Raw genomic sequence first — 13,205 nt, forward strand, 5'->3', positions numbered from 1 at the left:
TGGGAAAAAGGGAAAGCAACCAAATAAAATGTATGATGCCCAAAAAGCAAAAGGCTAACTCATCAAATTGAAATATTAAAATTTCAGGCATAGATCTCACAATGAGATTTGTTTATTCAAAAAGATCAAATGATTTGTTGAAAATGGAGCCAAATGAAAAGCTTCAAAGAATTGTACTCAAGTTTATGTTGGAGGTCATATATGCATACTTCTATAATTGAGATGGGTCACATTATCTAGTACTACTTGTGTATGCCTTGATTGAATTGATCATTGAAGCTTCACATTAGACTAAGGACTATCTCATTTTTGATACCCACACACAACACACAAGTCTATGTTCAATAAATGTCATATTCATTTGTGTGATTATACTTGTTTGAATGTGTTTTCACAAGCTCAATCTTTGTTGATCAAACACAAAAAGACTTTTGAGTGTTTTAGTTTGATTTTGGAAAGTGTTTTGTTTATACAAAAAATGTCAAAAATTTCAAAAATAGTGTTGCCCTGTTTTGGCGACTCAGTCGCAGGTAGGTCCAGTCGCATGCTCTAGTCGCGAGCTCACTCCAAGATTTTTTCACGGCTCACTGGCAAGTCAAGGTCTCAGTCGTGAAAAATACTTGGAAATTTTTCAAAATTTGAGTTTTTATGATTTTCGCGGCTCAGTGTGGCAACTTGTTCGCGGGTGGAAGGTCCAGTCGCGAAAGGTACTCAAAGATTTTCGCAGCTCATCTCGTGACTATATCGCAGGTAGACCTTCCAGTCATGAAAAACACTTAGAAGATTTTTTGAAAATCTTGGTTTCATAGTGTTTCGCGGCTTACCCTGGCGACTTAATCCAGTCGCGAAAAATGCGTGTTTTGCGTTTTAAAGACAGTTTTTAAAATTGTTTTTCAGTTTTTCCCTCAAATTGCAGTGACTGTTCATTGTCTCCCTATTTCTCTCTCCTAAACACTCCATCTCTCTCTGAAAAAGTTCCCATTTTTGCATCATGTCTTCATCAAACACCAAGAAAAGGGTATGGGTTATTTCTATCTTACTTCATTGTACTCAGTTCATGTATTTTTTTCTATTGTATGAAGTTTTTCTATTTTGTTGAGTTTTAATGGGTTCGAACTTTGTTTGGGGGTTTGTGAGTTTTTGAGTTTTGATGTTCCTGTCTTGCCCTTACTTTGTTTCTCATTATACATGTGTGTTTTCGTGTTTCTGTGTATTGAGAGACTGTGCTATTTGTTATGGTTCATGAATGTGTTGCTCCATTCATATCATATTCTCGGCATTTTTTCATTTGTGTCTTTGTGATACACATTGCCTTTTTGACTCTGACTTGTTACTGTTATGCATCATATTTGTGTGCCTGTTTCTTTTGCCTGTGTTGCTTATGCCTTCTTGGTGTTAGTCTAGTTAAATTTTTTTTTTTTTTTTTTTTTTGTGATTTTGTGAAATCTCTTTTCACACTCTTATATTTGAATCTAATCAAACTAATGTGTACACTGTGGCATTGCATTTGGTTCTCTGTTGTGTGTTTGATGTTTTTCAGTTGATACGTTGTTCATCCAAAGGCAAAAACATGTAATTGATGACCCGTCAACCCCGGTTGCTAAACAAGCACGACTGTCATCTAAATCATCTAAGGATTCCTTCATTGAGAGATTCAGGATACCTACTCACTCAAAGACGTACACAGACACTTTCAAAGAGGCTTCTGCCATTGTGGAAAGAGTTGTCAAGTTTGATACCCTAAGGACAACATTTATCCCTAAGATCTTTGAAGAAAGAGATTGGGCTGACCTTTTTGAAAATTTTGAGGATCCAACTGAAGAATTGGTCAAGGAATTCTTCTCTAATGCCAGATACACAGGGGTAAAGTTGAAATGTTGGGTACGAGGAACAGAATTTTTCATGAATGCAGACTACATTGCTAAGGTATTTCGCATCACCATACCAAAAAATGTGGATCGAACTCCATACGATGACAAAGTACTTCAGGCACAAGACATCCTTCAAGTTCTTGGGAATGAACATGAAGTGGGAAGCACAGAAGCATCTATAAGCACTGCACTGTTTTCGCCCGAACTGACAACTCTAAAACTGATCATGTTTTTCAATCTCTACCTATTGTCAAACACTGCCTTCATCAGTCTTGGAAGGGCTAAATTTCTGTGTGACCTCATTAACGATGCCCCGATTGGCATCTGTGCTCACATATTCCAGATCATTGGGAAAACAACTGCTCGTTCAGCAACACGAACAATTCTTCCATTCTGCAGCCTAGTCATGAAGATTGTTCTTCGTAAAGGTGTTAGTTCTTCATCAGATGAGAAAATCCTGCCCCGTCCTCGACCAATATCCATGTACACTCTTCAAGCAAGCAAGAGTCACTCCTCCAAGAAACCTAAGACTGAGCCATCCACACATGCATCTCCATCTGCGCATGCTACAGTTACTCCTGCACAATCAACCGGCACCCCGTCTGTTCCTCCTGGATTTCAAATTCCCAAGCAAAGTTACTTCATCGAAAATGTGTTTCATCGGATTTCTGATTTAGAATGGCTTCTCAACTCCTTTCACAATCAAACCCAAATGGATCTCAAAACCATTGAGTTATAATTAGATAACATACAACAGAAGCTGGAAGACAGCCTTTAGTTATTCGTGCCAAAAAGGGGGAGAACAGCACACAATAAGGGGGAGAGAAGTCTAAGAATGAAAAGGAGTGTGTTTATCATAGTTTGATGTGTTTCATAGTTTTATAGTTGTTATATACTCTGATGTGTTTATCATAGTTTTTATCTTGTGTTGATATAATTTATATACTTTTGGAAAACTTGTGGTTCACTGGTATAGTCATCAATTTCAATTGTTATTCAGCATATCTTACTTAATGTTTTGTTTGTACCTAGTACCTTTGTAGGTTTTTAAGGTTTCTGTTTATGGTTTGTACCCATATTGCTTTTGTAAGCTTTTAGGGTTTGTTTCTATGCACTTCGTAAGCTTTATGGTGTGTTCCTTGCTTTATGCAGCCTTTGTGCTTTGTTAAATCAGTACTTCTAACTAAATGTTATACATTTCCTTCTAAGTACTATCACTCTTGTGCTCTTATAGGATTTTTCCTAGATGCATATACTTCATATACTGTGCATTGGTTGAGTGTTGGTCATTCAAGTGATTTGCCTTGTATTTGTCAACTTGAATGTCCGGATGTTCATTCCAAGTGTGAATGAGCATTGTAATCACTTAGTTATAGTGATTGCCTATTTTGGTCTTGCCATGGTTTATTGCTTTATTCCATTGTGCTTGATTGCATTGTGCTTGCTCCATATGCATTACAAGTTTTCTGCATACAATGAACTTATTGTGTTGTTGTGTTTAAGGAGTTCGTGTTCTTATGGTTCAAAAGCTTCACAAATTTTAGAGTTAGGTGTGAGTGAGTTTTCCAACTGTTCCCAACTCACGCGTTAAGTCTAGAGTTTGTTATAGGGTTTTGTCACGGAATAGCCAAAGGGGGAGATTGTAAGGTTGAAATTTATCAACCATCTTGTTCGCTTTATTCCGTGCCAATTTGCTTGTAATTTAGCACTTAGTGACCCTGTATTTAGGTGGGATTCACGTAAGGGTAATGTGTGAAGAGAGTGTGAAGAATTGCTCATCTTTATGCAAAGAAGCAGAGACTCGCGGCTAGGACTCGCAACTGACTCGCAGCTTGCAAGTTGCCAAATGCTGTGCACATGAGAAGTATGCGGGAAGGTGAAGGGTCACGCTAATTCTCGTACTACAGGACAAAAGTCCTAAGCTGGCCAGGTCGTTACCTCGCGACTTGGAGAAGCCACGAGGCCAAGCCACCAACTTACCCTATTTGGCAAAAACTGTCTCTTCGTATTCCAAACACACACCACTATACATAGACTCTTATACCCACGAAATGGAGGGAGCTTCTAGAGAGAATTTTGTGAGAGAAACCCTAGAGAAAAACAAGATTGCCTCATCCCTAATCTTCACTAAGAGACTCTACAAATTCCTCTACCCTCTTCCTCTCTATTGATACATCATTGAGAGGTTATTGACCAAATTCTTTTCTCATCACACCCACATCTGTGAGAAGGTACATTTGGTGCTAAGGGAAGCAGTTTGGAAGGAACCACTATTCATTAGTTGATGCTATGGTTTAGTAGCGGAATCCGGTAAGCTAGAAATGAAAAAAGTTCGGCACAACCTCGTTAGAGCAAGAAGCTTGGAGGGCTTAGGTACCTGGGTAGATTAGACTTGGAGGGTCTATTGTTGTTCATGTATCCCAACTATATTTTCTAGTGGATTATTGTCCTTGTGTTTGCATCTCTCTTCCTTTATCTTTGCCTTTTATTTTAAGTTGTGGATGTGATTATAATTGGCTTAGATTGTTTATCAATTCTGTGTTTGGCTTATGTTCATGTTCCGCACATTAATTGTTTTATTATAAGCTTGAATTGATAATTTGTAATTTTTGGTCTAAACGCTCAAGGGTGTTTTATACACATATTGAATTTTCAAATTTATTGCCACGTTAGGAGAAATTCACCCCAAGATACAAAAAGTTACCAAGCACAGACAACAAATCTAAAGTTTCATTTTAATAAAAATTGCCAACAAGAAATGTATATTTGACTATGATTTAGATTCTTAATTTATAAGAAATGAAAATTTATGAATTTTTATTTAAATTAACACATTTTCTTTACAATATGAATTTAATTTAGAATAATTCATAACCTTTCAGTAAAATTCTTTTATATAATCACTGTTTCTCAAAGTGGAACACAATCAGTTATTTCTGTATGAAAAAAGAACTTTCATAGGTTATGATCCATTGCATCTCATCTTATTAAAAAAATTATAAGTAAAAAATAAAAAATAAAAAGGAGATCATCATACTATCTCCTCGTGTTTTTTTTTTTTCTTTTTCTTTTTGTGATACATTAATAGTTGAGGGTGAAAAGACATAAACCTTAGATGTTTTTATTGAAAACATTAAGAAATACCAGTTGAATTACATTACTTTTAACACCACTAGTTGATCATGATCACACATACAATTGCTATGTGCACCACAATGTGCACATGTGTACATGCCTAGTTCATAGATATTCTCAATAATTTATTTGTTAGTACTTGTGTTACTTTATAAACCAACAAAATTCTTTGGCAACAATGAATATCACATCAGACATCATGCATTTATTACACACATTGATGGTGAAAACATAACGGTAACGAGTGAGCCACGCACTTTAGAGCTCCCGTTGATAACGTACTAACCGTTGAACATAAATGCCAGAATTCATTGACCATTAAGGCAGAAAACAACTATAAAAGGGACAACAGAATCCAAAGGCACACACATATACTCATCCAAAAACCACTCGAAGTCAACTTCTCTCTAAACAACTTTCTCCCTTTCTGACCTAAGCATCGGAGTGTTTTTGGCAAACACCACACCGATGTGTTCCACTTCTTTCCCAAGCTTTCTTGCTAGCTTGCACTGAAGACACGACCAACCACAGCATCGTCCATCCACTGAGACGAGGTCCTCAGCTTGAACTTGGTGATTTTTCACATCATCAGTTTGGCACCGTCTGTGGGGAACGCTAATCATTCAAGCCATCTTCCCTAAGTGACAAAAGAGAACCTTGTAGCACAAGATGGATGCTGAACAAGCTGCACAACAAATTCAAGCCCTGACAACCAGTGTGGAGGAATTGACTCACCAAAATGAAGAGCTAAGGAAAGCCGCTGAATATCAGAATGAGGAACAACAACGGAATGTTGAAATCCAAAATGAAGAAGAATGTCAGAGGATCGAAGGAAACCATAATGAAGAAGAATCAGATAGCTAGGCCAATAGAAGGATAAGAGCGTCGGAAGAAAACTCGTCTAGAATGAAGAGCGAACCCTATAACATGAGGAGGGAGATGGATGAGCTCAGGAATGGAGTAAAAGACATAGTTATGGATGACCTAGACAGAATAGTTCGAAGAACAGATTCACCATTCACCACTAAGGTGTTAAATCATCCTCTCCCATGAAAGTTCTGCCTTCCCCAACTAGAGTCACTTGACGGTTCAAGAGATCCCTTGGATCACATCGGATCGTTCAAAACTTTGATGCTTTTGCGGATGACCCCAAATAAAGTAATGTGCAGGGCCTTCTTAACAACGTTGAAAGATGCAACCAGGGTGTGGTTCGCCAAGCTATCCTCAGGTACTATTGCCAACTTCGAGCAGCTCAGTAAGGGTTTTGTTCGTCACTTCATTGGAGGACAATGACACAAGAAGCCAACTAGACATCTTCTCAACATCCATCAAGCAGAGAGAGAATCGTTAAGGCAATACGTGACATGCTTCAATAAAGAATTGCTACAGGTGGACGAAGCAAAAGATCAAGTCCTAGCGACCTTCCAAGATGGACTACTTCACAAGGCGCAAAAGTATATAAATGTAGAGGACGTAGTGACCACTAAAGGAGTGATGACCAAATGGAAACGAGACGAAGGAACTAGTCACAACCCTAACAGGAAAAAAGAGACACGAGGCACTGGACATACAGCATACAAAAAGAAGAACCTCCCAGATCAAAGACCTAAGTTTACTAGCTTCACTCCCCTAGTGATGCCTATTGAGCAAGTGTTGATGCAGATAAAAGACGAACCTTCTCTACAATGGCCCAAACCCATTTACACTCCAACAAAAGTAGGAGACAAAAGCAAGTATTGTATATTCCACCAGGAACACAGGCATCACACTAATGAATGCATGCATTTAAAAGACCAAGTAGAAACCCTAATCTATCAAGGAAAATTACAGAAGTTTGTACGAAAAATAGAGCCGTATAGACGACAACAGAGGGACGAGAAGGATAGGGAACTAGAGACGAGGGGCAATAAAGCCCCTATAGGAGAAATAAGGATAATCTTAGGAGGATTGGTAGCAAGAGGATCCTCCAAATCACTGAATAAGGGGTATGCAAGGGAGGTGAACAACGTCCATTCGTGGTTCCCACCTTCAAAAACACCTCGTTGCAATGAACTGGACATCTTCTTTTCCGAGGACACTTATGGTGTCAAACAGCCCCATGATGATCCACTAGTAATAATGCTTAGGATGGAAGAATTCAACATCTATCGGGTACTGGTAGACAATGGAAGTTTAGCAGACATCATCTATCTACTGCCTTCCAACAAATGAAGCTGACCAAAGAAAGGCTTTGACCATTCACTTCCCTATTGGTAAGTTTCACTAGGGACAGGGTTATTTTCAAAGGCTTTTTTAAGCTAACCATAATTGCAAGTAATTATCCAACGCAAGTCTCCAAGGAGATTGATTTCCTCATGATAGATTGCCCATCGACATACAACGTCATCCTTGGAAGACTAACACTCAATAAGTTGAAAGCGACGACGTTGACCTATTATCTAAAGGTGAAGTTCCCTATAGCCCACGGCATAGGGGAAATCAAAGAAGACCAAGTCCTCATAAAGGAATGTTATCAAGCCGCCCTAGCATCAGGGGAAAATCACTCATGGATGATAGATAAACCTAAACCAATCCCCGAATCATCAGAAGTGCCACAGGAGGTTGAGCTCATCCCTGGAGTCCAAGGTCTTGAAGATAGGTTTAGCATTTTCAACCTTAGAGAAGACGAAGGTAACAAACCTCTTAAGAGAAAACCAAGATGTTTTCGCTTGGAAGCATGAGGATATGCCAAGAATCGATAGAGGAGTCATCCAGCATCGTCGTAATGTTAATCCAGAGTGCAAACCAATGTAGCAGAGACGAAGAATATTTGCGCCTGAATGCAATAAGGTAGTGGAAAAAGAGGTTGAGAAACTCCTAGAGGCAGGTTTCATGAGGGACATGTTCTACCCTAAGTGGCTAGTGAACATGGTGATGGTAAAGAAGAACAATGGCAGCTGAAGGATGTGTGTCGACTTCATAGACCTTAACAAGGCATGCCCGAAGGATAACTTCCCCCTACCCAAGATCAACCAACTGGTAGATTCAGCTATCGGACACAAGCTCTTAAGTTTCATAGATGCCTTCTCTAACTACAATCAGATCATGATGGATGAAAAAGATCAAGAGAAGACCGCATTCGTCACTAGCCAAAGGTTGTACTGTTACAAGATAATGCCTTTCAGACTAAAGAATGTAGGGGCCACTGTTAGGACATATGTGATTTAATGTTAGGAACATATGTCAATATTGAATTGGCTAATCCTTTGACAAAACACACTTTACTTGTAATTGCGTAGATCTAGGATGTGTTTAACACTTCAAGGAACAAGGTTTTAAGTTCAAGTATTAAAGCCCTGCAAGTTTGTCCAAAAATCAAGTTAAGAAGTGATGGATTTTAAAGCTTGATAGTTAGTAGCTATCAAGGTTTAAAAAGTTGTTTCAGCCTTATGCTCGACAGCTTCTTGATAGATAGGTTATCTGTCGAGGTTTATGAAAATTAGTTTTTAAGAGCTAATTTCACTTCAATCTGTGAATACATGTTTGGGCTTTCTTTTCTCACAACCCTAAACATACATAAGGATTGTTTTAAGGGCCGTCAAAGGTTGCGCAAATGTGAAGCAAAGTTGTGTTCATGCAAATTATGATCGGAGACAGAATTTGCCCTAGTTCATCTTTCTCTTGAAGAAGCTATTGTGTTTGTACACCGTAGGGTTTTGTAACAAAGGAGTTTCGTGATCTTCATTGTGTGATGAACTGAAAAACTTTACAGCCAACATCTTTCTCAAGTACTGGGATCCGCGCATCGAATTAGTTAGTCACGTACTGGGAGCCATACATTATAAGGAGAGATTGTCACTACAGAACAAGTCCAATGGGTATTGGGGTAAAGGTTCAACTGTAGGTTGGTATAAGATACTAGGATTCCTTTACTTGTAATCGTTTATTGTAATAATAGTGAATTCTCGAGAGTGATGGCCTTAAAGTCACCCGGTGGAATTTTTGTCATGTAGGTTTTCCCTATTTATAAACAAATCACCATGTCAATTTATTTTCCACTATACTTTAACTTAGTTGGTGATTTGTTTGTGCTACCACGCTTATTGCATGCAAATTAAATTAATTAATTAACTTGGCTAATTAATTGGTTAATTCATCACAAGGGATCAATACATTCTTGGCCTATCAACCACATACCAAAGGTTGGTGAACCGCATGTTCTCTCATCAGATAGGGAGAAATATGGAAGTGTATGTGGGTAATATGCTGGTGAAGAGAAATGATGAAGAAGATCACCTGGACGACCTAAGAAAGACCTTCAACACACTACGTAAGTATAAAATGAAGATAAACCCAACAAAACGTGTTTTTTCTGTTTCATCAGGGAAATTCTTGGGATTCATGGTATCTCAATGGGGCATAGAGGCTAATCCAGACAAGATAAAGGCAATAATGAAGATAAAGTCTCCAACGACAATGAAGGAAATAAAGAGCTTAACGGGAAAAGTTGCAGCCTTGAACAGATTCGTCTCTCGAGCGATAGACAAATGCATGCCCTTCTTCAAAGTCTTGAAGAAGGCCTTTTAGTTGACTGATGAATGTGAAGAAGCTTTGACGAAGCTAAAAGCCCAGGTTCTCAAAGCCCAAGTTCTCGCCAATTTCATTGCATAGTTCACTTACCCTTAAGAAGAAGAAGAGCCCCTAAAGAAGACATGGACTATCCAAATAGATGGGTCCACCACTAAGAAGGCTGGAGGAGCTAGTGTAGTCCTCGTGTCACTAGAAGGAGAAATCCTAAAGTACACAATCAAATTGTAGTTCCCAACAACCAACAATGAAGCGGAGTATGAAGAACTTCTAATAGGCCTAAGCCTTGCAAAAGTACTAAAAGACAAGACCTTCATCGTCCAAGCTGACTTAGCTTGTAATTGGCCAGGAAAGAGGAGATTATGAAGCAAAGGAAGAAAGAATGCAGAAGTACCTAAAGATCATCCAAGAACTCTTGCAGTACTTCAACAGCGTCGATTTATAGCAAATCCCTCAAGCAAAGAATGCTGAAACTGATTTCTTAGCATGACTAGCCTTGTCAGACGAACATGGCACATCTCTTAAATTATGCATGGAAATAAAGGGACAGCATAGCACAAAAGGAGAACAGGTGATGAAGGTACAGGAACAAGACAAGTGGATGACTCTCATCGTCCATTACTTGAAAGAATAATAACTCCCAGAAGACAGGAATGAAGCACGAAAGGTACAGATCAGAGCTGCTTGCTTCATCATTATTGACGATGCCTTACATAGACAAGGACACTCCCTCCCTTATCTTTGATGTGCTAACAAGGAAGAGGCCAACTATGTACTTTGAGAGGCCAACTATGTACTTCAAGAGATACATGAAGGAATCTACAATAACCATGTGGGAGCAAGGTCTCTAGCGGGAAAAGCACTCAGAGCAAGTTATTACTGGCCAACATTATAGAAGGATACGTATAACCCAGTCAAGGCATGCGACTAGTGCCAACACTTCGTAAATGTTCAAACGTGACCAAGGGAGCCAATGATGCCGATAACTGCACCTTGGCCTTTTGCGCAATTGGGGATCAACATAATGGGACCACTCCCTATAGGAAGGAAGCAATACAAGTTCCTCATCGTCGCAATCGATTACTTCACAAAATGGGTAGAAGCTGAGCCAACAGTGATGATCATAGAAGCCAAGATCACCAACTTCATATGGAAAAACATAATCTGCAAATTCGAGATTCCTAACATAATCATATCAGACAATGGGAGGCAGTTTGACAATACTAAGTTTCAAAAATTTTGCCAAGACTTAGGCATGAAGAACCACTACTCTTCTCAAAGACACCCTCGGGCTAATGGTCAAATCGAAGTGACAAACAGAAGTCTACTCAAAATTATCAAAACTCGGCTTGAGGGGGTACAGGGTGCATGGCCTGAATAGCTACCTAACGTTTTATGAGCATATATAACAACCACAAGTGTGCCAACAAGAGAAACACCATTCAGACTAACATTTGGAACTGAAGCCGTCATACTAGTGAAAGTAGGACTGACGAACATTTGGATCAAGGCGTACGAAGCGTAGAAAAACCAACAAGAACTCAACAACAATTTGGCCTGATCGAGGAGATGAGAGATGAAGTTATGAAGTGGATGGAAAAGTACAAGAGAGCAATGGCCAGATACTACAACAAGAAGGTGAAGGTGAGAAGATTCGACATAGGCGGCCTCGTCCTTAGATAAGTCTCACAAGCGACAAAGGACTCATCACAAGGAAAATTAGGTCCAACATGGACATAACCTACGAAGTAATTCGTCACTCCAGAGAAGGATCATACTACCTAAAGACCCTAGACAACCAAGAACTACCTCACGTATGGAACATAGAACACCTAAAGAGATAATACCAGTAAGAATCCCCAAGTATTCCAAAATGCTTACTTTTATTTAGGTGTATTTTTCCTTTTTATTATTGTTTATGTTCCATAAACAATTGAATATTTTGTCTCTCTATCAATAAAATATGAGTAGAAGTACCATTCAAGAATTATTTCCGTAGATTTTTCCATTTCGAACTATTGACCAAGTCGTCATTGATACATCACTTAGAAAAAGTATTAATATGTAACAACGTCATCATTCATACATGAATAAGAAAAGTTATTAATACATAACAATGTCGTCATTTAGACATGATTTAATAAAAGTTATTAATACATAACAACATCGTCATTTATACATGACTTAAGAAAGGTTGTTAATTCATAACAACATCGCCATTCATACATGACTTGGACAAAAAATGAGGTTATTAATACATAAAACTAAACTGCCATTGATACATGACTTAGAAATAAAGTTATTAATACATAACCAAACTGTCATTCATACATGACTTAGAAGAAGTTATTAATACATAGCCACATCGTCATCGATACATAGCTTAGAAAAATTGTTAACATACAACTAAAGACATCATTCAACATGACGTAGAAATATCATATCCAACAATGTCGTCATTCATACATGGCACAGAAATAGTTATTAATCCTACTTAAGGAAGAAAATACACAGAAATTACTCAAAGTAAACGAGCTCAAAATATTGTTCAAAATATTGTTCAAAAGATTGTTTAAAGGAGAAAAAAAAAAGTTAGACATGCTCAAAACAACAAGCCCCAAAAAATAACAATGTTTCTACCTTACAAAAAAAAGAAAAAAAAAAAAACAGAACAAGTAACAAAAATTTTCAAGGAAGACTGGAAAGGGAGGGATCAGTTAGGATGCTCTCAACTGCACCAAGCACCATTTAGTTCTCTGCCACAACCTCAGAAGGACGATCCGCCAAAATTTCCTTCTCCACTTCTTACATATCAAGTTGGGAGAAGTCTAGCTCAGCGTGATGCTTGGCCAAATACTCACGAAAGAGGTTGAAACCATCCACGTAATAATCGCAAAGCTTGTCCGAGAACTCATATGAAGCCTTAAACTTCTCCACCACTTCAAAACCCGCCTTCTTGACCTTCATGAGGGCCTCGTCATCTTCTTGTTCTTCAGCTTTGAAAATGCCTTCTCAGTGTCAATGCACTTATCCAAAGTCTTCGAATGATCCTTGTCTTTCTTGGCATTGCCAGCAAGAGCGAAGATCTAGATCTTCAGTGACTCATACTCAGCAGAAAGAGAAGCAGTCTTAGATTAAGCCTTAGCCAACTTTCTTTCATAGTCCAAGTATTTTCTTAAGATGTAAAAGGACTCTCCTAGCACCTGCAACGACAAGTAGGTAATAGTTTAATAATAAAAATAAAAAAAGAAAGAGAGAAGAAAACAAAGGTGTACATAAGGAAAAGAGACAAGGAGGTGCGACAACATCAGCTTAAAAGGAGGCTTCCCCTTCAAAGGCTCTACGTCCTCCACCGAGATCACATCATGAGCCTTCTGCACCGCAATCCCTGCGTCTTCCCAGAAAGAAGCAATCAAAGCCCTACCTGTGGCCTTAGCCTTAGAACTGCCATCAGGATAGACAATTAGCTTCGAAGATGAAGTAGGCAAAGCCAGGCGCTGATCTCTAGACTTGGTGACAAAAGAGGTCACCACAAGGTCGTCCTTTGGTGTCTTATTTTCCATTTAACATTTCCTCGACAAAAGGCCACCAATCATACCAGTCTTAGCTTTCTTCTCTTAAGACTCGGCAAGT

The 13,205-nt window shown here is 38.7% G+C and overlaps 1 protein-coding gene across 1 annotated transcript; it reads left to right on the forward strand.

Annotated features, from left to right (window-relative positions):
* Positions 1-6,500: 6,500 nt before the first annotated feature.
* LOC111999963 (uncharacterized) lies at positions 6,501-7,217 on the forward strand. Its single transcript, XM_024032067.2, has one exon. The coding sequence runs from the start codon at positions 6,501-6,503 to the stop codon at positions 7,215-7,217; it is 717 nt and encodes a 238-aa protein (XP_023887835.2).
* The last annotated feature ends 5,988 nt before the right edge of the window (positions 7,218-13,205 follow it).

The sequence above is a fragment of the Quercus suber genome, unplaced genomic scaffold, assembly GCF_002906115.3.
Source record: "Quercus suber isolate HL8 unplaced genomic scaffold, Cork oak 2.0 scaffold_6, whole genome shotgun sequence".
In the NCBI taxonomy this organism is placed as follows: Eukaryota; Viridiplantae; Streptophyta; class Magnoliopsida; order Fagales; family Fagaceae; genus Quercus; species Quercus suber.